The 26,838-nt window shown below is 37.2% G+C and overlaps 1 protein-coding gene across 11 annotated transcripts in view; it reads left to right on the top strand.

Annotated features, from left to right (window-relative positions):
- USP47 (ubiquitin specific peptidase 47) overlaps positions 1–23,734 on the top strand; it is a gene marked incomplete at both ends in the record, with an annotated part of 50,822 nt that extends 27,088 nt beyond the window's left edge. For 6 of the 11 annotated variants that reach the window (XM_079536633.1, XM_079536641.1, XM_079536640.1 and 3 more), the window contains 20 exons: positions 1,269–1,364; positions 1,455–1,607; positions 3,521–3,688; positions 4,781–4,912; positions 6,161–6,237; positions 6,552–6,607; positions 9,113–9,225; positions 10,025–10,129; positions 10,968–11,175; positions 11,447–11,562; positions 12,565–12,684; positions 13,968–14,745; positions 16,721–16,896; positions 17,071–17,151; positions 18,263–18,378; positions 19,387–19,505; positions 20,945–21,075; positions 22,677–22,724; positions 22,811–22,941; positions 23,560–23,734. In XM_079536633.1, coding sequence (XP_079392759.1) covers positions 1,269–1,364; positions 1,455–1,607; positions 3,521–3,688; positions 4,781–4,912; positions 6,161–6,237; positions 6,552–6,607; positions 9,113–9,225; positions 10,025–10,129; positions 10,968–11,175; positions 11,447–11,562; positions 12,565–12,684; positions 13,968–14,745; positions 16,721–16,896; positions 17,071–17,151; positions 18,263–18,378; positions 19,387–19,505; positions 20,945–21,075; positions 22,677–22,724; positions 22,811–22,941; positions 23,560–23,734 — 3,099 coding nt within the window. The remainder of the gene's footprint in view (positions 1–1,268; positions 1,365–1,454; positions 1,608–3,520; positions 3,689–4,780; positions 4,913–6,160; positions 6,238–6,551; positions 6,608–9,112; positions 9,226–10,024; positions 10,130–10,967; positions 11,176–11,446; positions 11,563–12,564; positions 12,685–13,967; positions 14,746–16,720; positions 16,897–17,070; positions 17,152–18,262; positions 18,379–19,386; positions 19,506–20,944; positions 21,076–22,676; positions 22,725–22,810; positions 22,942–23,559) is intronic. The other 5 variants (XM_079536642.1, XM_079536637.1, XM_079536638.1 and 2 more) reach the window with 4 other exon arrangements.
- Between the last annotated feature and the right edge of the window lie 3,104 nt (positions 23,735–26,838).

Here is a 26,838-nt window from a genome sequence, read left to right as displayed (position 1 = left end):
ATTCTGGAGATATGGCAAATAGAGTTGTAAATGTTTTTAGAGATCATTATCTTTTGTAACTTTTCTGCTGAAGGTTTAAGTATGAGTGCTAGTAGATTTTTTTTGTTTTTTTGAGCAGAGACGAGTTAGAACTACTTTTCTGTAAACTTGCTTTGTATGTGGTGTCATGGCCAAACTAAAACTATGAAAGAAAATAAGAATATGGATGATGTGGTACTTACTTTTGTTTAATGTCTTAGAAATCTAAGCTAGGTTAGTAAGGTCTTTTATTTTTAGTTGTATGTATTGGATGTGGAAAAACTGTATGAGCTCTAAAAATCTGAGGTGGAAATTAGTAGCTTTTTCTAATAAGCTTTGCTTAATTGTTAGTCATTATGCATCTTCTCATAAAGATTCTATACTGCTTCTGTTCACAGATATTAAGTAAATACAAGCAGTAATGTACGTTCATATCGAACTACTAACTGCATGATGATGCATTTCTGTGTAGAAAACTGGATTCTTAAATACCTATCTTAAGCCACGCAAAAATTAGTTTGAAGTGTTTATTATGGCATTTTACTATGCTGAAAGTTAAAACTTTAACTGGAGATAGTCCAGAAGTTCCTTCCAACCTGTGCTTCAGTGAAGTACAAGAAAGATGAAATGGCCTTTTTTCATACAGATCTATTACTTCATCTCTTGTGGTATCTTTTGAAGTGTATGTACTGGGGATGTTAGAAATGTTTACTAGTTCTGAGACTTCCCAAGGGTTACCTCTTCAAAGGTAACAGTTACAAAATTGGCAGGCAGGAGGTATTGTGGACTGCACAAGGTAGAAATTTTTTCACTAGTTTTTTTTTTATAGACTATTACTAGAAAGAATATTTGAAATTGTATTAATAAATGTCCTAATAGTCAAAACTGGTTTTGCTTTAAAGATTACATCATAGAAAATTGGAAGAGATACAAATTAATGATCTTGAGGAACAGCAACGTTAATCATATAACAATTGAAAAATAGATGAATGATTGCATAGCTCAAAAATAATCAAGTTCTGGGGAGCTTTAATATTAAAGCACAGCTCACAATATATGTGATAAACAGTGAAACCTCTAAGTCACATAATGACACTTAATTCAGTTTTCAAAAATCTGAATTTGTTATTCAAATTTTCTGATTTCGGTGATGCAAGTAATTTGTGTGTGTTTGTAACTCTATGATAAGGTTATTTATACATATGTTGTAAAAGTTCTTCAAAAATCAGGTAACCTCTTTTCATTATTAGGAAGAAGCATTGCATGCTTTCATTCAGCCTGAGATTCTTGATGGCCCCAATCAGTATTTTTGTGAGCGATGTAAGAAGAAGTGTGATGCAAGGAAGGTAAGCACTGCCCAGATCATTTGTGAAAATTACTTTTGCTAAAGATTAGTCTTAGCAATGGTAGCATAATCTTCTCTTTGCTTTGTTTAGGGCCTGCGGTTCTTGCATTTTCCATATCTGTTGACGTTACAACTGAAGAGATTTGACTTTGATTATACCACTATGCACAGAATTAAACTGAATGATCGTATGACTTTTCCTGAGGAGTTAGACATGAGTATCTTCATTGATGTTGAAGATGAGGTAAAGATTTTTGTTTTAAAGAAAAGTAGTCTTCCATTTTCTTGAAGTTTCTTGTTGAGGAAATTCAAGGGTTGACTTATGAAAGCCATTTTAGCTTTCACCTACGTAAAATTTTCTTTAGCCGTGGCAATGTATTAATCGGAATTTTTCATGTCTGTCAGAGGATTTTCCGTATTTTGTAATGGGAGCATGTTTTCTAATTCCTGTTAGGTTTTCCATGCTTCCATAAAGAAGCATGTTTCTGGTTTATCTTATTAGGCCTAGCACTGCCAGCCAGTTGTGTGGGGAAATTATCCCACTCTCCTCCACACTGTTGCAGTCTCACCTCAAGTACTGTGTGCATTTTTGAGTTGTGTCAAAAAAGACACACAGCTAGTAAGGAGCATCCAAAGGAAATTAACAAAGGTGATGGAGGATCTAGGGAACAAGACGTGAGGACATGATTGAGGTACCTTGGTTTGCTCACAGAAGCCCAGATAAGTGGAGGCTGAGGGGTAGGTCTCATGGTGGCCTAAAGCTCCTCCCAGGGAGCGGAAGGGCAGCTCTGCGCTCTGCTCTTGGTGATGGCAGTAAGACCCAAGGGAATGGCACGGAGATGCGTTGGGGAAGGTTAGTATGGGTGTTTAGAAAAAACTCTTGACCAGAAAGTGATCAGGCACTGAAACAGGCTACCCAAGGCTGTGGGCATGGCACTTTGCTGCCAGAGTTCAAGGAGCGTTTGGACAGTGCTCTAAGATGTCTGGGTTTTGGGTGGTCCTGTGTGGAGCTGAGGGTTGGACGCAGTGATCCTTGTCCAACCCTTTCAACTCTGATATTCTATGACATCTTAATGAGGGATTTAAAAGTACGTCTCAGATCTTTACCCTGTACAAATCCAGAGTGAAATGTTATGTAAGTGTGAATCTGTTTTGCTTACAAGAGCTAACATAAAGTTTTGAAACAGAATACTGGAAGATAGTCCAGAAAACATGAATTTTTTTCTTCCGTCTAGGGAGAAAAAAATTCACTTCTGTTTTCTGTTTCTAGTTTTGGCCAAGATTTGTTTTGTGCCATTACGTTCACCAAGAAGTATTTAACATGCCTGACAATGAAAGCATTGTCACTTGATAGCATCTTTTTAGTGTCTATAATTTACCCAGGAGTGGACTCCTGTTTGTCATATAAGAGAAATACTATATTGATATGCAAATGAAAATATTTTGTCTGTGTTTAAAAACAAACAAAAAAAAACCACCAAAACAAAAAACCTTGCAGTTTACAAGTTATACCTTGTAAACAATTCCATAGCTCTCAGAATGTTAACAGGGAGCCAGATGAGGATGATTTGGGATTGATCTGGGAGAACTGGAGACTGTTATAAACTTTTAGAAAATCAGATGAATTTTCCGGAGTAAAGACAATCAGGAAATAGCACTTCCTGTACTTAATCAGCTTGTACTTAATGAACTGCATTTGTATTGTGGGTGACATCTTGCTTGTAAGTTATTAGAAGAGTAATAAGTCTTCTGCTGAACTCTGTCCATTGAGTTGGGACGGGAAACGTTTGACTGTGAATGAAAATATTTCTGGTTCAATCACTTCTAATTAATGTGGGAATGTTATAACAGCATTTTCTCATCTGCTATTAGACTTAGAAGTATTTGAATAAACTTTGTAAATGGGATAGGCTAGTAACTGATGTAAGCTTGCCAAGTAATTACCATTTAGATTCATGCAAGATGTGGAAACACTGATCTAAAAGGCAGACTAAATACGCTGTGACAGAAATAAATCAGATCTTTGCATTGATTTGCAGATGTCTGTAGGATTTAGTTTTTTTCATTATTTTACAGATTTTAATTTGTAATTCTCAAATGTGATTTCTTGTTCCGTGTGACTTCAAATGTTGTATAATATTAATGTTTATTTTTAAGAAGTCTCCTCAGACTGAGAGTTGCACTGATAGCGGGGCAGAAAATGAGGGCAGTTGTCACAGTGACCAGATGAGCAATGATTTTTCTAATGATGATGGAGTTGATGAAGGAATCTGCCTCGAAAGCAACAGCGCAGCAGAAAGAATTGCTAAAGTAGGCAGTGAAAAGGTATGTTTAGAAATGTACTGCATCTGGTTGGTATGGATTTAACTTTTTTTGCAGGAGCCTATATGATGCTCAGTTTTGGAGTTGTGACTAAAACAGTGTTGATACCACACCAGTGTTTTTAGCTGATACTGCACAGTTCTTATACAGTGTCAAGGTGACCTGAATTGACTAGAGGGATATTCCATGCCATCTAATATCTTCAGCAGTTAAAGCTGGGAGTTTGTTCTTTACAAAATAATGTTACTTAGAAGCTGACTGGGCATTGATGTGCTGATAGCAAGTAGCAAGAGATTGCCTTTGTGCCACTTCTGTCTTCTTTCCTTCAGTTACTAAATGGTTGTCTCCACCCACAAGTTTTCTTACTTTTACTCTTGGGATTCTTTCCAGCATCCCACTCAGGGAGAGCAGGCTGAGTGATTGCTTAGTTACTGAATGGGGTCAGTCCAACACAAATGGAAATAATAAGCAGTGTTTTATTTTGAAGAGTGTGGTCAAAAGCGTGCTGCTTTTGCAGCATTTGCTGCAAAAGTATCTTAGTTTAGCAAGAGAAATTGTGAATTTTTCTGATTCATTTTTTATGAATCAGAGCCCCTCATAGTTTATATTTTCAGAGTCTATGTATTTTTCAGCCTGAGGATTATTTTCAGTAATGCTAATTTCATGTCTCACTGTGTTACTCTGCTATTTCTTTCTAGGTATGGAAATTACTGTAGGTTTCTGTTAGTCTATTTTCACATTCAGAGTTTGTTCTGAAAAGAGACACATTAATTGACTTAGTGCATTAATGCTGTCCCAAAAACCACACTTCCATGTCTGAAGTCTTTTTTTTTTTTTTTTTCCCCTTCCTCCAACTCTCTCCTGCAGCCAAAGGGGGAAACTCATGTTTATTTCTTTTATTATATACTCCTGTATAGTATTTAGCATATTGGAGTTGAAACTGCATCTGCTGCAGTAATGCATTCCTGTTGCACGGATCTCTCTTGTAACGTACAACTATTTATATTCTTGAGTTAATGTTTTAAAATACTTTTAAAATAGTTTGCTTACCTTTTCTTAGTGTATTTTACTACACCTTTTTTCTTCTCTCTGCAGAATTCTTTACTGTATGAACTCTTTTCTGTTATGGTCCATTCTGGAAGTGCTGCTGGTGGCCATTACTATGCCTGTATAAAGTCTTTTAGTGACGACCAGTGGTACAGCTTTAATGATCAACATGTTAGCAAGGTAAAACTGATGCTTTTGTTGTCTTAGGTACATATAAATGAATCAGTGTGTTCCTATTTTTCATGTGATTTTTCGCCTGCATTTGACAGAGCTGTTGCACTCTAGTTTGTTTGTTTGATGTATCCTTTTTATGGTGAATCAAAGGGTGGAGAGTAGCAGGACTATTAATTGTTTTTCTTTTTCTCCAGCTGCCTCCCTCCCTTTCCAGTTTTGTTTGCCACATGCTTTTGGTGCTGGTTACAGATCTTAGCCCCTACCTCTTTGAAGCAGGAGCCTTTTTATTTCTATTCTCCCCTCACCCCTCCTGAATTTTTGCATTGCAGTCAAAGTCACAGCACACTTTCTACTTGCAGGCAGCAGTGTATATCAGGTAGTGTATGACCATTGTTTACCAGCTGTCAATTACACTGTGGCACCAGTTCTCAGTATGACCCCTTCTATATTCTTGATAGTTGCTGGTCAGGTTGCGTTTTAGTCCATTGTCTGAGGCATGATCTGTTTTTGCTCAAACTGTGCAGTAAAACCAACCTGCAACATTAGTTGTCTGGACAGTGTCACAGCTGAGTCTACCTGGTTCAGCTGACTGAGATGTGAGGTCATCTGTGTTCTGATTCAGCCTATATGATTGGAGCAGTTGGTCTGTAGCTTCTACTTGATACATTTATCTTTCCTTCAGTTTCCTTGTGTTACCCTCTGTTTTCTGTATAAGTAGAATATAGCACATTCTTCCCATAACAATTTAAGCATAGTAGTTCTCTCTCTCTCTGTCTTTCTCTCTCTCTCTCTCTCTCTCTCTATTATGATGAAGGTTGTAAAAAGCAGGCTCCAGCATACCAGACTTTATGGCCAGTTCTCATCCTGTGCCAATAAAATCTTGATGCTGAGCAAGGGATGGTTTAAACAGAAGCCTTTATCCACATACAGACTGCTGGATTTAGAGTTTGGCCTTCCTATATACGCTGAGAATACTTCCTTGCTTGGAGAAGTGTATTTGTAGATCTGTGAAATTCACTGTAAAATGAAGAAGCTGATCATCACATTGAAACAGATTTTTGTTCCAGTCTATAAAAAAGCAGATCTGGAACGTTTTTGAAATACTAACAATTAATATTGTGTTAATAAGTAATGCCATCTTTTGTAATGAGAATGAGTGTGTACCAATTATCACAAGTTTTTCAAATAATCATTTCATTGATTTTTTTTTTTATTATTTTTTTTTATTTTTATTTTTTATTTTTTTTCTGTTAGATAACTCAGGAAGATATTAAGAAAACATATGGTGGGTCTTCTGGAAGCAGAGGCTATTATTCCAGTGCTTTTGCTAGGTAAGTCCTGCAGCCCTACATTCCTTTCTGGTGGCTGATGTAAGCAAAGGAATGGCTGAAGACTTGTGCTTAACAGGTTAGCTTCAAAATAAGAGTTGATACTCCAAGTAATGTTAAAAGCTATCGTGACTGCTGCTTAAGTTCATTTAGAATAGCATAATGTTGACTTTTGAAAATTTTTCTGTGGTTTGAGTGCTACTAAGATAAGTGCAATGTAGCTTTTACTGATAGTAATGGGGAAATAAACCAACTTTTGAAATGAACGATGTCCTCCTATCTGATAAATTCAGGTAAATATTCTTTTTCTCCACCAGCTCCACAAATGCATATATGCTAATATATAGACTGAAGGATCCAGCAAGGAATGCAAGTAAGTATGTTTCGAGTTTCTAAACTAATACGATCCTATTTTGGAGTAGGGAAACATTTTTGTGTGAATGAGAGCCCTAATTTTGGGGGAGAAGGGCTTGATGGTGTTGATTTTATTTTATTTTTTTTTTTTAAGGTAAGCTGACGTAGCTTTCATATAGGGGACTCTTTTACAGCTTTTCATTACTCTGTTAATTGTAATTCATAATAATTATGTAGCCATCCCAATTTTTTTTGGTTTTTTTTTTTACATTATGGATCTGAATGCCTGATATGCTGGTTGATTGAATAAACTGAGGTGCTCTGCTATTGCCATTCTTGGTAGCAGAACAAAAAATATTTTCTTCACTTAAAAATGAGTCGTGAACTTCCTGTCAGCTAGGTTTTACATGATACAATCAGCCTTTGCTTTTAGCTTCTTAGCAGGCAAGATACTCTGAGTTATAGAGCAAGACACAGATCTGAGGTGTTACATTCTTTTTTATTCCTTACGTCTGATTTAGCGCATCAGAGTTTGGAAGATGCCCAGCACCATGTAGTAGCTGACAGGTTGATTATTCTTTGAAATGTCTCAGTGAAAAATGAAGATTCTATTTGTATTCAAACTGGAATATCTCTTTGGAGACTTCATTCAGATAGGGTGTCAGATCGTTCATGTTACTAACAACTATACAGTTTCAGAATACATTTCTTTTGTGGAAGCTATAAAAATATATTTTCTTTTCTTAAAAATAATCATGTTTCTCAGTTAAAATCTGTTTGACCTCACAGAAGTGATGCAGTAGAAAATCATGGTTTGGTAGAATAGAGGTTAGCTTTTGAGCTGGTTGTTGAATTCCAGCATTTGATGTGCAGATAATAGGAAGTTGTATGTCCAGTGGAGAAGGGAGTAGAAGATCCTTGGGGGGGGGAAAGCACACTTTTTCTTGTATTTTAATGCTGTAAATACTTGATAAGAAATATGAACTAGTTACCAGTGTCCTTTAACTTTTTTAACAAAATATTGAGAATCTGAGGATGATCATTAGGAAGAATAAGGATAGAAATTATCAGTGCAGGGATAACTAAAATGAACTTTTTTAAACACAAACAAAAAATCAAAGATTAAACTTTAACTTTATAGTTCTTTTTAATAAAATTAATAACTTGCAATTACTTCTATGTCACTATATTTTTGTGTCTTGAAGCATAATAAATGCAAACCACATTTTCTGCGGAAGTCTATTTCATCAAACAGAGTACTTCTACTGTTTTCACCATAAAATTGAACAGTGGCATTTTCTTTGGAGAAAAAATACTCAAGTATCCCATAAAACCAATTTTGTTGGCTTCCGTTTCTGAGAATTCATGGTATGTGCACAGTGTGCTTGTAGAAATAAATCTGCTTTTAAAGTAATAGTACCTGAAGCAGACACTTTGATTATCTTCATTTTGAACGTAAGCGCAAGGAGGATGCTGTTTAAACAATTTTTCATCTATTGATAGATGAAGTAGTAAGTCTGAAGGAAAAAATGGTACAGTTGTTTCAGTATTTAAGTAATTGAAACAAGAATTGATGACAGGTTGTGTGAAGGTTAAAACTAAATAGAACTTAACACTCCTGAGGAAAATCTTTGCGCCAAGAACCCTCTTTGGAAAAGATTTTCCATTATCTTCTCTGATGGACAATTGCTTAACATGGAGAAACTGAATCTGTTATTTCACATTTCTTAAAACCATTTTTTAGCCTTGAGAAGCTGTTTGCCAAGATCCTTCTGGTGATGTCTTGCAGGATTGTGAGGGCTGCGTTTTTAAGATGAAATATTGCGTATTCTACTTTATGTGACAAAATATCATGAAGTACACTGTACTAAGGGCTATGTTTTATCACAATAAAGATGATACTTTAACTTTCATCAGGTCAATCATTTTTAGAACAGATTTTTGTTTTATTATAAAAGCACTCTTGTGAGCAGTCAGTTGTAGTGTATTTATTTACAATGGCAAAACTTCCCTACCAGTACTGAAATATTAACTTTCCTGTACTAATAACATGGTCTGATATTGCTGATGTATATAGGTTGCCCTGAAAGTAATGGAAACTACAGCAGATAGAACACAATAGCACTATTTGATAAATTCTCAGCTACAGAACACTTTTCCAACACAGACCTTCAGTAAGTCTCAATAAGCGTCAGTGGTGCCATTTTTTCGGCATGGATGAATTCAGTGAAACACCTTTGTTCATCCCTTTTTCCATATCAGATGCCATTCTGTCAGACAGCGCCTCTGCTGCCATCTGTCACATGGCAACAAAATTCAAGGGAATATTGGTGGGAGGGATCAGTCTCTGTCATACCACCCACATCTGCCTATGACATGGTGGGCCAATCTAATAAAATAGGAGGCATTGCTTTTGGAGCAGCCCTCATAGTTTGCCAAGGGAAGCAGTTGATTTCAGTTCCATTTAAATCTTGAAAAAGGGAACAGGACAGATTGTTCTGTTGTTTGTGTTCTTTTCTGATAGAGTTTCTTGAGTCACACGAGTATCCTGACCATATTAAGCAATTGGTGCAGAAAGAGAGAGAACTGGAAGAGCAAGAAAAGAGGCAACGGGAAATTGAGCGCAACACTTGCAAGGTTAGAATTTCTACTGAATAATAATAGCAGTAATTTTCCATGTATTGTTTCTGCTATTAATTGTTATTTGTTATTACATTGCAAATGTGCTCGTAATAAATGTACATCTGAATTGTATATCTACTGGAAGCTTGTGGAGGAACCTGTTAGAGGTAATAACTAGAGGTTCTTGTTGACTTCATATCTTCCATGTGAACGAGCTAGTGTTTAAAAAAACAAAAACCAACTCTAGCTCAGAATCTCTTGATTTCAGCAAAATGTGTTTTGCTGAAAATGCCATGCACTGACTGCTCATGCTATGAAATCTTCAAGTGTTGTGACCCTTTGAGTTGTGGATTGATGTTTCATAGGCTGATTTAAACAAATAATTTAGCAGAAAGGAAGAATTCTTTTTCTGGCAACAAATTAGATAACTACAAAACGACATTTATAATTTACAAGCATGTCTGTTACCCAGTCTTCCTGAGAACCAACTAGCTTTATTGGAAGGTTTCCTACATCTGTGAAATGTGCATACATCAAAAAGGAATTTCACATTTGCTCTTCCTATGCACATTTTGGTTTTGTTTTGGAGGGAAAGTTTTAATTTTAACTTTGTGTGACAGAATACAGTGCTATCTACTGTGCAGTTTGTGTGTTCTGTCTGCAGCTGTTTAACCAGCTGAAGGGAAGCTTTCCTACAGCTGGATGAGAGCTGAGGATACATTTTAGATAGTTTGAAAATAAGTTTGTAAATTAATCTATTTCAATATGTACAATAAACTACTGTTGTTAATTTTTTCTTTATTTTGTTTCACAGATTAAATTGTTCTGTATGCATCCAACAAAACAGATAATGATGGAAAACAAATTAGAAGTTCATAAGGATAAAACGCTGAAGGAGGCTGTGGGAATAGCTTACAAGGTATGCTATGCATATTAGAATATTAAAATTATTAGATATAATTTTTCTACTGTGATGTTTGAATTTCTAGCGCTGTGGGATTGTTTGCTGTTTTGTTTGTTGGTTTATTTTTCCTTTTTGAAGTGGAGTTCTAGTTGGAAGTATTGACTGACTTGTCTGTTGTTAGCTGTCAGATGATGTCTGTTGGGAGTGATACAGCCTGCCCTTTTAAAAGGCAATACGACCCTTATTCTAAAATCACAGTGGGAATTTCTGGTAGACTCTCCATAGCCTCCGTAGGTTGAAAGAATTTTGGTCATTTATGTTGATATTTCAGTAAGAATTTTGCAATGGAATTATGGTGAGGGAGTAATTTCAAGAAACATCCTGCATAGCTAATACAGAACATCAGTAGGCACCAAAGCATATGTTTTTACAAAGAGCTAAGGAAGGGTATTTTTGCTTACCTACTCCTAGTTCTTGACATACGCATCTTTGACTGATGGACTACAGGCAAGGCCGTATGGATTTGGAATAATTTAACATTTCTTTTGGAAGATTAATGCACATAACTTCATCAGATGTCTAAGATGCTGTTTGGTATCTGATATAGCGTGTTTTCCTATACTTGCATCTCAAAATCCCCTTTTTTCTGGGTTGTGATGCAGGCTTCTGTGGCTGTGTTTATCATTTATGTATAGCATACACTGTGAATGTACCTGTTGTTTTTTTTTTTTTTTTTTTAAACACAGTAGATTAAATGATTGAATGTGTGTGCACTGAGATTTCTAGCTTACAAGGGAAGAACTAAACCCAAAAAAAAGCCATTATTAAATGGCATTTCTTTTTGTCTGTTTAGCTGATGGATTTAGAAGACGCCGTCCCTCTGGATTGCTGTCGTCTTGTCAAATACGATGAGTTCCATGACTACTTGGAACGATCTTACGAAGGAGAAGAGGATACACCAATGGGTTTATTGCTTGGAGGCGTCAAATCAACGTACATGTTTGACTTACTGTTGGAAACAAGAAGACCTGACCAAATTTTCCAGTGCTATAAGCCTGGTGGTAAGTCACATGATTGCAAATAGACAAAGACAGGGGAAACAGATGTATTACATGGTGGTAGGGAAATAAGACTTGGATAATATAGAACAGTTTTGCCTCTGGCATTAAAAATGAAATTCTGAAATTGTACACCTTTTCAAATTCATTGCTGTTTGCATGGATTTAATGAAACCCCTTAACCAGTATATCAGACAATGGTACGCTTTTTCTTTTTTTTGCCTTTTGAATTTTCTTGATATATCTGTGGTTTTTTTTCTCCTCATCCCTACAGAGGTCATGGTAAAAGTTCACGTAGTTGACCTGAAGACTGAATCTGTTGCTCCTCCAATAAGTGTACGAGCTTATTTGAATCAGACAGTTTCAGAATTCAAACAGCTAATTTCAAAGGTAATTTACCATTGTTCACAAATATGTATTACACAATTTTCATTTATTCTTGCTCTAAAAATATGTAGTAACTTTAAAAACTATAAAGACCTTGCACTTTTACAGCACAATTTGTTCCGTGTGTCATAAGATTTGGTTAGTTGTTGCGGTTGAGCTTGTCTGTTTACTTACTGCTGCTAAAAAGAGCAGTCTACTCGATCTGTCTGTAGGTCTACCCTGACTTTTGCACAGAGTTAGCTACTGTCTGGCCCTGATGTTTACAAACTAACCAGATAATCTGGTCTTTGGAGAAGCTGAAGGGTCAAGCCGGTTTTCTTTTAGACTTGTAAATTCAATCACATCAGTAAGTTATTCTGTCAATAGCAGAACTGTTGAATTCTTTAACCATATCACTGATACAACATGCAACTTCCCCCCATTGGCTCTGGTAATTAAAACTAGTAGCCACAGTTGCCCATATGCTTTCCACAAACCCTCCTCATCCCAGCAGCCACTTAGAAAGCTGTAGAATTGACTATGGACTTGTAATTGACATTGTCTCGGGCCTTGGAATATTGGTGCTTCCATTTAACTGGAAGAAAACAGCCATTTCTCTTAGTTCTGTATGACTCAGTTCAGTGTAACCTCATAATATTCATTGTAGAATGAGGTTTGAATTAAGGGTATGTGCACAAAACCTGATGCTTGAAAATATTTTTGATTTTCAGCTGGTTTTGTACCCTTAGAATGGTATTGACATTGATTTTATTACTAGTTGCCAAGTTTGTTAGTTGTCTGCAAAGTCAAGCCATTTTAGTCTCCCGGTCTTGTGAAAAAGCTGTTATGTGTCAAAGGATGGAAGAAAGCAACTGAGACTGCACAGTTTGTGGTGATTTTCCTGCTGCTGTCTTTACAATTCTTAAATCAATACGAAACTTCACATTTCACTTAAAATGATTGTTCATGTTGCAGTATTTGAAATTGTATAATGCACTTTAACTTCCTGTGCTTGTCTTATTTCAGGCTACGCATCTGCCTGCTGAAACAACGCGGGTGGTGTTAGAACGGTGCTACAATGATTTGCGTCTTCTGAATGTTCCCAGCAAAACGCTGAAAGCTGAAGGCTTTTTTAGAAGCAATAAGGTAGATGTTCTGATTTTGAAACTGTCCATGTATCTACGTGGCATTATCTTACAAGACTGTATTGCAAGTGGGAGGGAAGCCTGTATAAAATTTACAAAGGATAGCAGTCACTTATTTTACTATTCTCTGAAGTATTTAATATTTTGGAAACTAGAAGATATTACAGTGTCAGCAAATTCTGTGGGCTGTTTATAAAACCTAGTGTACATGACAAGGTAGAGCAGATTCATAATCAGAAATCTGGTTATATCAGAATCAGAGGTTCATATGGTGCTGAGTTAAAAATCCTTATGACAGAGATTTGTAGTCATCTCCTAGGACAGAGTGGTTAGCATTACTCTGAAACCCTTAGCTTTTAAATCTTACGATCAGCTTCTCAACACTGTTAAAGATCTTATGAAGCAAACTTCAAAGCTAAGAGCAAGTTCTTGGTAGATCTTAATCTTAAATTCAGGAATTCCCCTAGCCAATTCTGTATTTTTTCTGAAAAGACTTATTATTTCCAGTTATAGCTCGAATAGAATAGAAAGGTTGGAAGGGACCTTTTAAAGATCTAGTCCAACTGCCCGACCACTTCAGGACTAACCCAAAGTTAGTGTGTTACTGAGGACAAGCATTCACAAAAAGAGCAACTGAAAACTTAAGTAATGTTTGTAGTTAAATAACATTGGTAGTGTTGTTCTCTGTACTACAGTAGCACACCTTCCAGCTATGTTACGTGTCATTTGGCTTTGAAACTTAGGCTCAAGATCACAGTATAGTGGATGAGCAAAGATTAGTAAAGGAGCAAAATAATGTCACTGACTTGTTATCCAGTTACTTTAAAGCCTTTCACATTCACATGGTGATCTTTGAGAAAGGAAAAAGAGAAATTTGGTTGCTTGTATTCTCAATTGCTCTATTGTTTACCCTTGTATGCCTTTCAAGGTTTCTTATTAGCGATGTTGTACTAGAAAGTGAAGACTGTACTTGTTGATCTTGCTACTACTGCTGCTAGTGTTACTGTACAGATTAAAGCTTTGTGTTGTAAATAATGTGTAGTGCAGCTGGTCAGCCTGGTTACAGGTCACTCTAATCTGAGCATGATTATGAAAATAAAAAAAGGGAAATTGTTACTAAGCTGTGATTCCTTAGTTTCTGTCTTAAGATACATTTAAAAATGTTTGCTTAAAGACTGCGTTTCTTATTGATGTAATGAATGCTCAATCCTATGTGTTTGCTGCTATTGCTTTTATTATTTAATGTAATGCTACCTGGTAAAACCACTATTATTTTATGTTTAGGTATTTATTGAAAGTTCAGAGTCTTTAGATCGTCACGTGGCATATACGGATTCTCACTTATGGAAACTTCTGGATCGTCATGCAAATACAATCAGGCTGTATGTCTCGTTACCAGAGAAGTCGCCTGGATCTCAGTTTAGACAATCCGTTTATCAGAAGACTGGAGATTTGGGCAACTTGGATGAAGCCTGTGAAAGGGTAAAAGGACCTGCAGGCAACATGAAATGTGTTGAGGCAATTCTGGAAGAAAGCACTGAGAAGCTTAAAAGTTTGTCCCTGCAGCAGCAGCAACAGGAGGGTGATAATGGAGACAGCAGCAAAAGCACAGAAGCCAGCGATTTTGAAAATATCGAATCCCCTTCAAATGAAATAGACTCTTCAGCATCGGTAGAAAACAGAGAACTTGAAAACCAAATTCAGATTTCTGATCCAGAGAATCTCCAGTCTGAGGAACGGTCGGATTCAGATGTAAATAATGACAGGAGTACGAGTTCAGTGGACAGCGATATCCTCAGTTCTAGTCACAGCAGTGATACTCTATGCAATGTGGACAATGCCCCGATTCCCTTGGCTAACGGACTTGATTCTCACAGTATCACAAGTAGTAGGCGATCAAAAGCAAATCAGGGGAAGAAAGAAACCTGGGACACGGCAGAAGAAGATTCTGGAACAGACAGCGAATATGATGAAAGCGGCAAGAGTAGAGGAGAAACACAATATGTGTACTTCAAGTCAGAACCCTACACTGCAGATGAAGGTTCAGGAGATAAGCAGAAATGTATGTATCTTTGTCTACTATCGTGTGCCTTAAATGCTCGTGAAGTTTAGTTTATTTTTTAATTTGTATGCTCCTTCAAGTCTAATTACAGTTTTGAAAAACGTGTTTTTATGTCAAATTAAAGCTAATGAAAGTGCGAGGGTGAGATGTGCCACGTTCAGTTGCAAGCAGACAATATCAGTTAGGTTTTCAGTGTACTTAAACACTGTCTTTTCTTCCTAAGAACATGTTACATCTGTCTGTGATGCATCTGTTCTCCTGGTGAAGGTATTTTCTGGAGAAGTTGAATTATCTTGCAGTGAAAGGAAAGTCATTTTATGTGCTGAGGATGGTTTGGCTGTTTCAGAACGTGGTTAATTACTGTGATTCGCAGAGCAATAATTCTATTAACATTTCAGTTAAGCTGAAAAATCCAAATCATTCTACCTGATGAAAATTCAAGTATGCTTTATGTTCATCGGTTAATTCAGTAGACTGTTGCTTTTATATTAATTGAAACACAGAAGGTAAAAGAAGCATGTGGCATATGTGAGAATGGTGGTGTGCATTCAGCATGAGAGATCTTAAGGTCATAAAGATGATAAATTATTCAGAAACAGCAATCAGTGGCTCTGTATGTTTTATGATTAACAGAAGAAAGATTAACAGCTGGATATAATAAACCTTTGAAAGGCAAAGGCTTAACACTGAATCCAGAAATCCTGATGTAAGAATAATAGATAAGGATTCAATCTTATTAATGAAGTGAAAATGTTTCTTTAATAAAAATTGCACTGAGAGAAATTTTAGTGAAGCTGTTACAAGAGTTTGGGGAAAAAAAAAAACCATCTCATGGAAGGGGTGGATTGGGAAGACTTCTCTTTGTTGCTACTCTTGCTTGAACTGCTTGAATTTTCCCTTTTTTTGGTAGGTCTGGTTAAATGCAGATGTTATTTAGAGTACCTTTGGCACATTTTGTGGTGCTCTGTACGAGTGGACATCTGAAAGCTTTTCTTAGTACAGCAGCATGGACGGGTTTTTATAACTCAGTCAACTACTGTTCATATAGCAAATTCTGTTGTACGCTATGGCTGTGTTGGACTCATTGGAAATAAAAAGTACTCAGTGTTGTGGTTTACCCCAGTGGGCAGCTCAGCACCACACGGCTGTTTGCTCATTCGGCCCCTCCCAGTAGGATGGCAAAGAATAACTTGTGGGTTCAGATTAAAAACAATAATAAGAGTAATAATAATATAATAGATATTTACAGAACAGGTGATGCACAGTGCAATTGCTCACCACCTGCCAACTGATTAGCAGCCAGTCCCTGGGCAGCAGCTGTCCCTGTCCTGGCCAATTCCCTTTGGTTGTATTTATTTATTTTCACACGATGTCATACAGTAGAGACATACAAGACAATATGAGAAACTGAAAACTGCAATATCCTTGGCCTTCTGAAGCTGCCACTCAGCAACAGCTAAGCCATCAGTGTGTTATCAGCATTGTTTGGCTCTGAAAGCCAAAATATGGCATACCAAACACTAAAGGAAAAATCAATTCTGACCCTCTTGAAACCAAGACAGTATAGTTTGTGGTTTATATCCAAACTACATATATTAAGAAACACGATTTCTAAAGGCAAGTTACTTATGTTCTAGAATATTATGCAACCAGAATGTTTTTGTAAATGCAAAACTATTCAGTGTGAAAAGTCCTTAATCTAGACTTGAGCTTGCCTTGTGATACCATGTGACATTCCAAAATAGAGTTATAACCAACCCTTTTCATTCTGAAAATGTTGCTGTTAGAAAAATAGGGCAGTTTGGAACTGCTGTGTCTTCAGGAGTATCAGCCCATAAACATTTCAAATGCAACAAAGCTCGTACAAGTTACCGGAATGCCCTTTATAATTAGTAGGGTTATATATATGAAAATAATAGACTGTGTTTTTTCACTTTGAGTGCTCCGTGCTAATTTCATCTTCATTTTTGTTTAGGGTTGGTGGTGCACGTTGATAAAAGAATTACACTGTCTGCCTTCAAGCAACAGTTGGAGCCTTTTGTTGGAGTTCCATCCTCTCACTTCAAAGTCTTTAGAGTTTATGCCAACAATCAAGAGTTTGAGAGTGTTCGGCTCAATGAGACACTTTCATCATTTTCTGATGACAACAAGGTTATTCAGAACTTATTTTGGGGAAAAAATGCGTTGGTACAATATAGCCAAGTTTAAGATAATAACTGCAACTTGTTGTTAGTTGCTGGTTTAAATCGTTGCTTTAATCTTGGTATTGTTATCAAATGTGATTTTGATTGTAATGCCACTTCTAACACTACTTTATCTTTACAGATAACTATTAGACTTGGAAGAGCCCTTAAGAAGGGTGAATACAGAGTCAAAGTCTATCAGCTTTTGGTAAATGAACCAGAGGTAAGGAGTTGTAAATGAGATTGATTAATAGTGATTTATGAAAATTATACTAAGTGCTGTGGCACTTGGATTTTCCTCTGAAACCTTGCTAAATAGAACCCTTTTTTCTGAGCTTTTCTGCAGCTTTCCCTAGATTAAGAAAGGGAATTTCAGGCTATTTTTTTTCATGTGCCTTAGAATATGCAGTTGGAATGTGATCTGCAGCCTTTCACATCTTTATTTCTGCAGTATAAGTAGAGGACAAACAAAGATCGCTCCTTGTTTTCCTTAAATGTGTTTAGTTATGTAGTACTCTTTACAAATAAAAACTGTCCTGGCTTCTTGTTGCTGTTTTCAGTAATAGGTAACAAATAGAACTTGCTGCAATCATGCAGGGCAGGTGGTGGCTGTAGGCAGGTGCCTATCCCTTCTGCACAGGGCAGTCCTAAAGGAGTGTAGAAACAAAAATACCTTGTAGTAATACGGCTCACTTGCTTGTAGCATCTTTTGAGATGTGGGAAGTTGATCTCGTTGTACAGATAGGAGTCTTCAAAAGTTGATGTAATGTGCATCTTAATTTCTGATTTCATGGTTTGGACCAAACTGCAGAATATATATATATTAATAAAGGAAAAGTATGTGGTACTGAAACTGAACTAGTTAAGCAGACGGTGAGAGTAGTCCAAGAATAACTTCCAGTCGTGGTGTTCTGGCCTATCTGCCCAGTGTAAGCCAAGAGAGTGGCATATTTATCATCCTGTGGCTTATTTATCTTGAAAGCTCTTTCATCAGCACTTTCCAAATTGTTTGAAATGTTAATATAATGGCAGCAATTAGTAATAAGGGAACCTGATGCTACTTCTGCAGTGGCATGCATTTGGTAGTTTTTGGGGGGCTTGTCAAAGGGTGACTGCACTGTAATTGAATCCTGATTTTAATCAGTCTTGTTTATAGAAAATAATTATTTTGCTAGGTGAGTGGGACTGGCCTCAAGGGCAGAGACAAGATTAGAAGACAAATTACTTTTTTCTGTTAGTTATATTTTATATATAAATATCTATTATATATATAATCATTAATGATATGTATTATCAATAATTTCTCTAATGTTTTCTATTTGCCATGTTCCCAGCCATGCAAGTTTCTCCTAGATGCAGTTTTTGCGAAGGGAATGACCGTCCGGCAGTCCAAAGAGGAGCTGCTCCCTCAGCTTCGAGAACAGTGTGGCCTGGACTTAACAATTGACAGGTAAACATTTTGCAACCAGGGCTGAAGTTAAATGACTAAATATTACTTTAAAGTGTGTATCTTTTCTCTCGTGGGAAGGAAGAATATTAGCAAAGGAGCGGAAATAAGTTACTGTGGTGTTTAAATCCAATTGTGAATTGTGAAAAGAATTAACTTCACCATTTTTTGGCTTTTTTTCCATGTAAAATGATAGAGGGAATTGTATCTACCTTGAAATGTCTGTGTGCAAAATGACTACAGGTTTAGATGAAAGAAATGTTAGCTTTATTCAGAAAGAAGAGCATTAAGTAAATCTGTTCACATAAAAAAGAATAAAATAGTAAAAACGTTTCCTGTTGAGAAAAGGAGTAAAAATGTAGATCTGGACCAGGTAATTTCTACTTATGTCACTATGACTTGGCCAAAGGATTTTTGTCTGCCACACTTGTATTGTGTTGTCTAATGCTATATGTGCTCCTGGGCACATAACAGTATTTGGCTTCTGTGTGTAGAAACCATTCTTATTAGTGTTCTGCTTGTCTTTATTTCCATTTTAGTTGTTCATACCAGTATTTAGTTGCATCTGAATAAAGCTCATGCTTTTATCGTGCATATTGACGCAGTAGAACCAAGAATGTAAACCAGATACCAGTCTTCCATACTAATCTCTTCACACAAAAACAACAAGAAAGGCAGGGATAACTTTTGGAAGCTTCTGGTAGTACTCTGCCTATGCTGCATAAGAAGTTGCTTTCTTCCTCCAAGTTCTTATGGATTTCTTGCTCTGAGCAAGCATGTGCAGGCTTGTTTTCTTTGATTGATGCTGCTCTACCAGACTGGTGACAGCATGCTGTCAGGAATATCTCAGGATGTTAAAATTACTGCTGCTAAGCCCTACCTACCCTCATGTGAATGAGTTACATTTCAGTTCCACTAAAAGAAAAAAAAAAAAGAAAAAAAAAACAATGTTCCATTTGTAACTCCATGACACTGTTAATTGGTTGAATTTCCTCTGTCATTTACTTACAGGTTTCGTCTACGGAAGAAAACCTGGAAGAACCCAGGGACTGTGTTTCTGGATTATCATATCTATGAAGAAGATATCAATATTTCAAGCAATTGGGAGGTTTTCCTAGAAATACTTGATGGTAATAATTATACAGAAAGTGAAGATCATGGTAGAGCTTTTATTTAGAGAACAGTAGAAAATGCAATTCCCTTCTTTTTTCATGCAAGACTAATTAAACTGACGTGTGTTTTCAGGGGCAACTTAAGGGAGAAAGTTAGGCCATGCTGCTTTTTCTCTGCCATTTCTCATCACGTATAGATAAGGAATGTAGATTGCATTTGTTCAGAAACTTTTTCACAAGCATGCATGCTTCAGGAAGTCCAACATAACTGTTGCTCCAGTACAGTGAGCTCTTTTGGACAAGTGATGAATGATGGTATTTTTAGTTTCAGCAATTATGTCAAAACATGCAAGATATTAAAATGAACATTGGAGGTTCTGCAGTCCTGCAGATGGACTGGAAATATGTATCGGCTCACACCTGAATTGTTGTTGGAGGAGCATAAGGTCAACTGCTTTAAAGTTCTGTCAGCACTTGTTTCATCTTGTTTTTCAGCTAAGCACGTTAGTCAAGTAAATAATGTGACTTAGAGCATTTTACAGCTAATTTCCTTGGAATAGTGGGTTTATGTCCTGTCAGTGTTACATGCGTATTTAAATTGTTCTGTGGTTCTGAAGGAAGCTTAGATAATTGCTTCAGACATGCCAAGAAGGATTTCATTGATTGTACCTTCATTTTGGACAACAGCTTAAGTGTTGAAAGGTAGCACAAACGCAGTCATAGAATTGTAGAAGATGTTTAGAAGCTTGAACAGTGGTGGTTTCATGCACCACAAGCACGTAATAGTAGACATAAATGTTGAAGTTGTGTATTCTATAGGTGAAATTAAATTTTAAACCAGTTTAGAAGTGGTAACATCAGCCCTTTTGTATTATTTATGCTTATTTGATTGTGATGTTCATGGCGTTACCCTGTCTACCAGAGAAAGCCCTGGTATAAGAAATCTGGAGGCAATACATATTTTAAAGGTGGTAGGTGTAAAGCAGACTTCAGTAACAAGTGTGTAGTTAGTGTGTGAAAGCTAGAAGTGAAATGTGAAAAGCTCTACTTTGAGAAAAGTGAAGCACATGAATAATTACCAGATTGCAGAGGAAGGCCGTGCAAATGCAAGATCAGAAGGTCAGCCTCTGACTGGGTGTTTGGATATTTTGTGTGTGACTAAGCTGGATGGGATGGAAGAACACATCCTGCAGAGGAGTACATGGCACTGCTTGTAAGGGATATTGTCTATGGCAGATTGCTTGAAATTAAGTCCGAGTCCCACTTTTCCTGTTCTTTCTCCTCTTCCTTAGTAGGCTGCCTGCAGCATTTTCACAGTTACGTAATGTTTAATGGGCAGTTTGTATGTGTGTGTAATGAGCCTTCAATACCTGAGTGTGCATTTGCTATGGGTAACTCCTAATTTTAAATAAACCACTTTGTGGTGTTAATGTCATAAACTTTCTTCTCTTTCTAAGGAATAGAAAAGATGAAATCCATGTCACAACTTGCAGTTTTATCAAGACGATGGAGGCCATCAGAGATGAAGCTAGATTCCTTCCAGGAAGTAGTGCTAGAAAGCAGCGGTGTTGAGGAATTAAAAGAAAAGGTAAAATCTACAAACCATGCAAGTTTCTCATGGTTTCTGAATGTCTTATTCATGTCTTCTGTTGGGAAGCACAGCGGTATCGTGACTTTAGTACTTTTTTTCCTCCTAAGACCGGAACTTTTCAACAGTGTGTGCCATACTAGCAGAAGTCTAGAGTGGGGAGTGTGTTTTATAATGGGGCTATTTGATTAATTTGGTTTATCATGTGGTTCTTAGGAATGATTGTTTACATATAGGAATACTAAGATGGAAGAAGGACCCCATAGATGTTGATGTCAGCAAAAATCCTGTTATCAAGGCTGCCAGTCTTAATTCAGATATTAATAGGATTTTTTGTATAGGCTGGAAAGAGGAGCATCATTCAGCTTTCATCTTCATTTTTATCTGAAGAGGAAGTCAGCTTTTCTTGGGTTTCTTAAGAAAGGAAAAAGTTGCAGGGAGCAACTTGAAAGCCTCTCTAAAGGAATGCTGCTAATTCTGTTGGTCACACCAGTATGATAAATTTGAATTTGACATCTGTAGTAACAGAGGTGTTCATCCAGATCTTTTCTGCTAGCCAAATTATCAGCAGATAGTAGGGCTGATATATTTCAGAAATTTGCTGGGTTTTGTTAGTATTTGTTGAGTTAATCTTGTTTGCTAAGGAAATGAGAGTTGGAACCTTAAGCTGGCTATTAGTCTGCTCTTTTTAGTTCAGCATACCAGAAGAGCTGAGGCAAGAATCTTAGAAATGAAATCCCCGAATTTTGGGGAAATAATCAGCCATGGATAAAAACAAATCCAGGTTAATATCTGCGCTGCCCTGGAGACAAGGCTGCAGCCTCTCTTCGAGTTAAGGCCAAGGCAGTGCTGAGTCTGTGTGCACCATGAGATTGCTCAGCAGATACCTAACGGGTGGGAGTCAAGTGGATGGGGACAGCCTCTTTTCAAGTGATAGAACAAGGGGAAATGGGAACAAACTGATACACAGGAAGGTCCACGTGAACATGAGGAAAATCATCTTTACTGTGAGTGTCACAGAACACTGGAATGGCTGTGGAGTCTCCTTCTGTGAAGACACTCAGAACCTGCCTGGACCACCTACCTGTGTGCCCTGCAGTAGGGAACCTGCTTTAGCAGGTGGTTGGACTCCATGATCTCTGCAGGTCCCTTCCAAGCCTTATCATTCTTGATTATGGTAGGAAGTGTGGTGTATGTAGATGAGGTTAAGGCATCCGTATTTTACAGCTTCATGCGCTTCCCCCCTTGACTGTGATAGTTTACATTTGATACAGAAAGGAAACTGCTGGACCTAAAGATTTAACTCGAGGCAGTTGGTGACTTTGTGTCGTGGATTCTATTAATTGTTTTTATTTTATTGTTGCCTTGCTATGAATTCAGGAATGTGATGAAACTGCCACACGAAGTGTCACTGGTGTGACACGTTGGTAATTTCAAAAGTTCTGAAAGTGTGCACTTTGTCACTGCAATTTTGTACTAACACTTTACATCATGTGACAACTTGAGTATGTTAGCTTCTAGATTTGGCAGGTCTGTGGATTTGTGTAGATGTAGCATGATGTTGTAGAATAGTACTTACATCCATTTTTTTCACTTCACAGCTGAGTGAATTAAGCGGAATACCCTTAGAAAATATTGAGTTTGCAAAGGTAAGATCTTTTTCTTTTTTTTCCTCTGCATTTAATTGGTGTATGTGATTGTGTAACTTTTTCATCTGCAATTGCTTCCTTCTCAGGGTAGAGGAACGTTTCCATGTGACATTTCTGTCCTAGAGATTCACCAAGACTTGGACTGGAATCCTAAAGTATCGACACTGAATGTCTGGCCTCTGTACATTTGTGATGACGGTGCAGTAATATTTTATAGGTACGTACTTCATTACAGAATAGTAGTGCATAAAATCTGTGCTTAAGATTCGAGGGGTGATGCAATCAACAGAAGCTTAACCATTCTATTTGTTTTCTTAAAGGAGAAATGCTTGTGTGAGAGGATTGAGAACATGGAACTGTAATATTTGGGCTTCTCAGCTTCATACAAACCTGACTACTAACTGTTTGGGTTTGCTTGTTTTAAGAAAATAAACAGTGTTCCCTTTTGCTCAATTCTCTTTCTCAAGTCAGTGCTAAATACAAAATTGCTGTTCTTGAGTGTATCTGAATTTCCTCTAGCTGTTGGTGTTGTGGTGGAGTCATAAGAACAGTCATAATTATTCACAGAGAGTAAGTATAATCAGGTAGATGGAATATAGTCTTGGTTCTTGCTGTTTTCTGCTTGGTCTACTGTAGGAATACTGAATAAAAAGCAGACTAGGATTAATATTAGTCACTGGAGAAGAGAAGCATTTGTGTGGAACGTTATGTTTAGTTCTTGGTTTGGTTTGGGTTGTTTTTTTTACTAAGCTGCACCAGCAGGGGAGAACTAAAGAAATCTAATCACTATTGTAGTTAATTGAACGTAGATTTTTGACGTGTGTTTTCCTTTTAGGGATAAAACCGAAGAATTAATGGAATTAACAGATGAACAGAGAAACGAACTGATGAAAAAAGAAAGCAGCAGACTCCAGAAAACTGGACACCGAGTAACCTACTCTCCTCGTAAAGAGAAAGCACTAAAAATTTATCTGGATGGAGCACCAAATAAAGATTTGATTCAAGACTGATATTTGCTATAGCATTTTCCCTGGGGAATTTTTTTTGTTTAAAATAAGAAGGTTCACTACTACTGTGTAGTGCCATTACGGCAGGACGCTCATTAGGTGTAAAGCGCTGACACCAGCACTGATTGGGCTGTGCTACCAATCAGCAGCACAGTGCCCTGTTGGGTCGCTGTTTGACTTGGAATCATATTGTGCACTATAGTCAAATGTACTGTAAAGCTAAAAGGGATGTGCAAATAAAAGATTAGAACTAAAAAATGGGTGGGGAGGGAAACGAGTGGAAATTTTTGAGGACAGTGTGCACATAGTAGCTAGTGAAACTAGCCTCAAACAGGATATCATAGCTTAATAATAAAAGCTGTGCAAAGGCCATGAAAGAATCCTTTTTTGTTTGTTTCACTGATACACACATTACCTCATCAGAGAGTCTGAAGCATATGTTAACACCTGGGTTCTAAAAAGCAGCGAAAAGGGGTTGAAGATGTGATGGAAGTGCTGCAGTTGTGAGGTCTGAGAATACTCTTCCACGAAACAGGTGGTCTCAGAGGTTTGTCTGAAGCGGCCAGCAGGTGTTGGTTCTTTTTGCAGAAGCGCTGTTGTAAGGTAAACTGGTTTTTAGCAGGTTATGGAAGCTGGTGAGCAGCTCTATGATATTTCATCCAATGTGTAAATAAAATTTGCCCTGTCCATATAACAGAACTGCAGTTCAGCTGTTTTCCATGGTATTTCTTTTCACATATCACCATCCATTGAGTTTGAAAATGTAGTTGCCTATTTAAATTTGTATTCATTTTGTTTGACAGTGCTGGGTACCTTAGGGTTGTATTTCTCCTTGTTAATTAAGCTTTCGTTCTGTTTTAGCTACTTTTTGTACATCTTGTTTTTGAGACTATTACAAGTTTGCTTCTTCTCCACCCATTGAAATTCATTTTATGTTTGCCTGGATTTGATTCCATAGCTATATGTAGTTAAGTACTGGGGCAACCTTTAACACCTCGGCATATAAACTTGGTAGTTCAGGTTGTGATGCAGAGATTGATGCAGTCAACATGATGTCCTTGCAAAGCCTAGGAACAGCCATTTTTTTTTGCTTTGGTCCATAAAGATCAATAGAGAACAATTCTCCTTAGTTTTTGGAAAAGCACCTAATTTATAACAATCAAACGATTTTGGTAAACTTTTTCATGCCAGATGCTGTTTACAACAATGAACATGCCAATAAAACATTTGTTCATTCTGTTGTGTTTTATTCATTAAATGCTGTGGGTTTTGTTTGAAGAATGTCAGAATTACTTCATGGAAATGTGCTTTCCCAAGGCAATGTCAGAATTGTAAGCCTGTTTGTATATGTGTGTCTATTCACACACACTCCGTACCCAGTATTATGGGAAGCATTTTGTAGCCTCTCTGCTGTTCCTGCAGGCTTATTTTCACACTGTGTTTTTAAGTTTCCTTGCTAGCATTGAATTCCTTCCCAGTAAAATTGTTAGGCTCCAAATATGGCTGGCAGCTACGTTTTGCTACAGAGAGAAAAAAGGAGTCTGAAGAACTGAATGTTCAGTTTTCTGGTTGCTGAGGCACAGCAACATGAAGAGCCTGAGGAATCTAGCAGCTCGAGAGCCAGACGCTGCATGGAGGAATTCCCTCATTCTTCCTTTTTTTTGACCTGTACCACCTCATCTCTGATATAAATGAGTGGGAAGCAGAGGAAGCATAGAGTGCGCACCATCCCGTAGGTAGAGCAGCTTTGTTAAGCTTCCAACTATGTATGTTCAGACTGCCCCATGTATCCTGAGTTGTTGGAAGAGGAACAAAACAAGTAGGGCTAAGAAAAGAATTCCAAAAACTGCTTAGTCCTTAGCCACATTTGGGAAGCTTCAGTTGAACACATTCCTTTGAAGTTCATTGTAAACCTGTAAGTCTTACAAAAGTCTCGATGAGATGCCCCTCAGTCCTCCATAATTTCCTGTTCAGTGGTGAACTTCCTTCTGTGTAAACGTATTGGAATACGTTCTGGATTGTTTGGGGAGACTTTTCAGCGTTTCCTTTACGTTCTGATCATTTTGAGTTTGCATTTTAAAGAAACAAAAGGCCCTTGAGTTTCTAATTAAATTAGTTATATGGAGATTTGATTAATAGCAATGCGTATTATTAGGGACTGGGGCATTGGGAAACTTGAAGGGAGAATTACATCTTCCTTCTTAAGTAGGGTAATATTTAAGGGTAGTCTTTGCTCTCTTGAAGTGCTACTTTAGACCAGGGAAATCACAGTGAAATTTCGTTGTATGGATGAATTGTCTGTAAAGAACAGGAATTTCAAATTTTAGTTTTAGGGACAGAGAGGAAAGGTAAATGTGAACCGCGTCAGAGAGCATGCATGTGTGTGAGTTGGTGTGAGAGTTGGTGGTGGAAAAGATTCCATAAACCGAAAGGCTGTTCTGATCAAATATCCTTCTTGTTCCTAGTGAAAACAATTCACATCGATTCCAACACCCCAGGAATTTGTTGAAAGTCTTTTATAGACCAGCAGTGGTGAGAGTCTTGAAGGCTAGCATGCAATCAGCAGCTGCTCATTAATTCACTTGCTGTTCAGATTCCCCATAAGCAGTAGGGGATGCTATTTGGGAAGAAGCTCTGAGAATATGTGGCTGGAGCTTTGTGACATCTTTCAGCATGTTCAGTAATGGATGGTGAAATCCATACTCTCAAAAGTCATTAACAGTGGAAGAACCATTGTAGCAAACCATTGAGATGGCTGAGAGTCAGTGAAAGAAATCAGATTTTACTCTAGCTTGATACTGATTTCTTAAATCAACAGTGTTAAAATGGTAATGCTGATACTCACGTGTACCACAGATTAATACCTATGAAATATATTAAAAGCAGTAACCACTTCTTAAAGAATCTTCTCTGGATATAGACAGTGAAGAGGGAGAAGCATGACTCAAAACACAAACAAGAAAGTTGTCTCACTGCTTGCTTGAAGTAAGGAGTTTGTGTTCGCTGCTTCTTTATCTCCCAAGGCTAAGTGATGGAGTAGAGTGTATAGAACCCTTAATTAATAGTGTATAGAACCTTAATTGGAATTACCCTAAGGGGTATGTTCA

This window comes from Tetrao urogallus, assembly GCF_951394365.1.
Source record: "Tetrao urogallus genome assembly, chromosome: 6".
Taxonomy (NCBI): domain Eukaryota; kingdom Metazoa; phylum Chordata; class Aves; order Galliformes; family Phasianidae; genus Tetrao; species Tetrao urogallus.
Note: the sequence above shows the minus strand (reverse complement) of the source record. Positions and strands in the feature narration are given on the sequence as shown.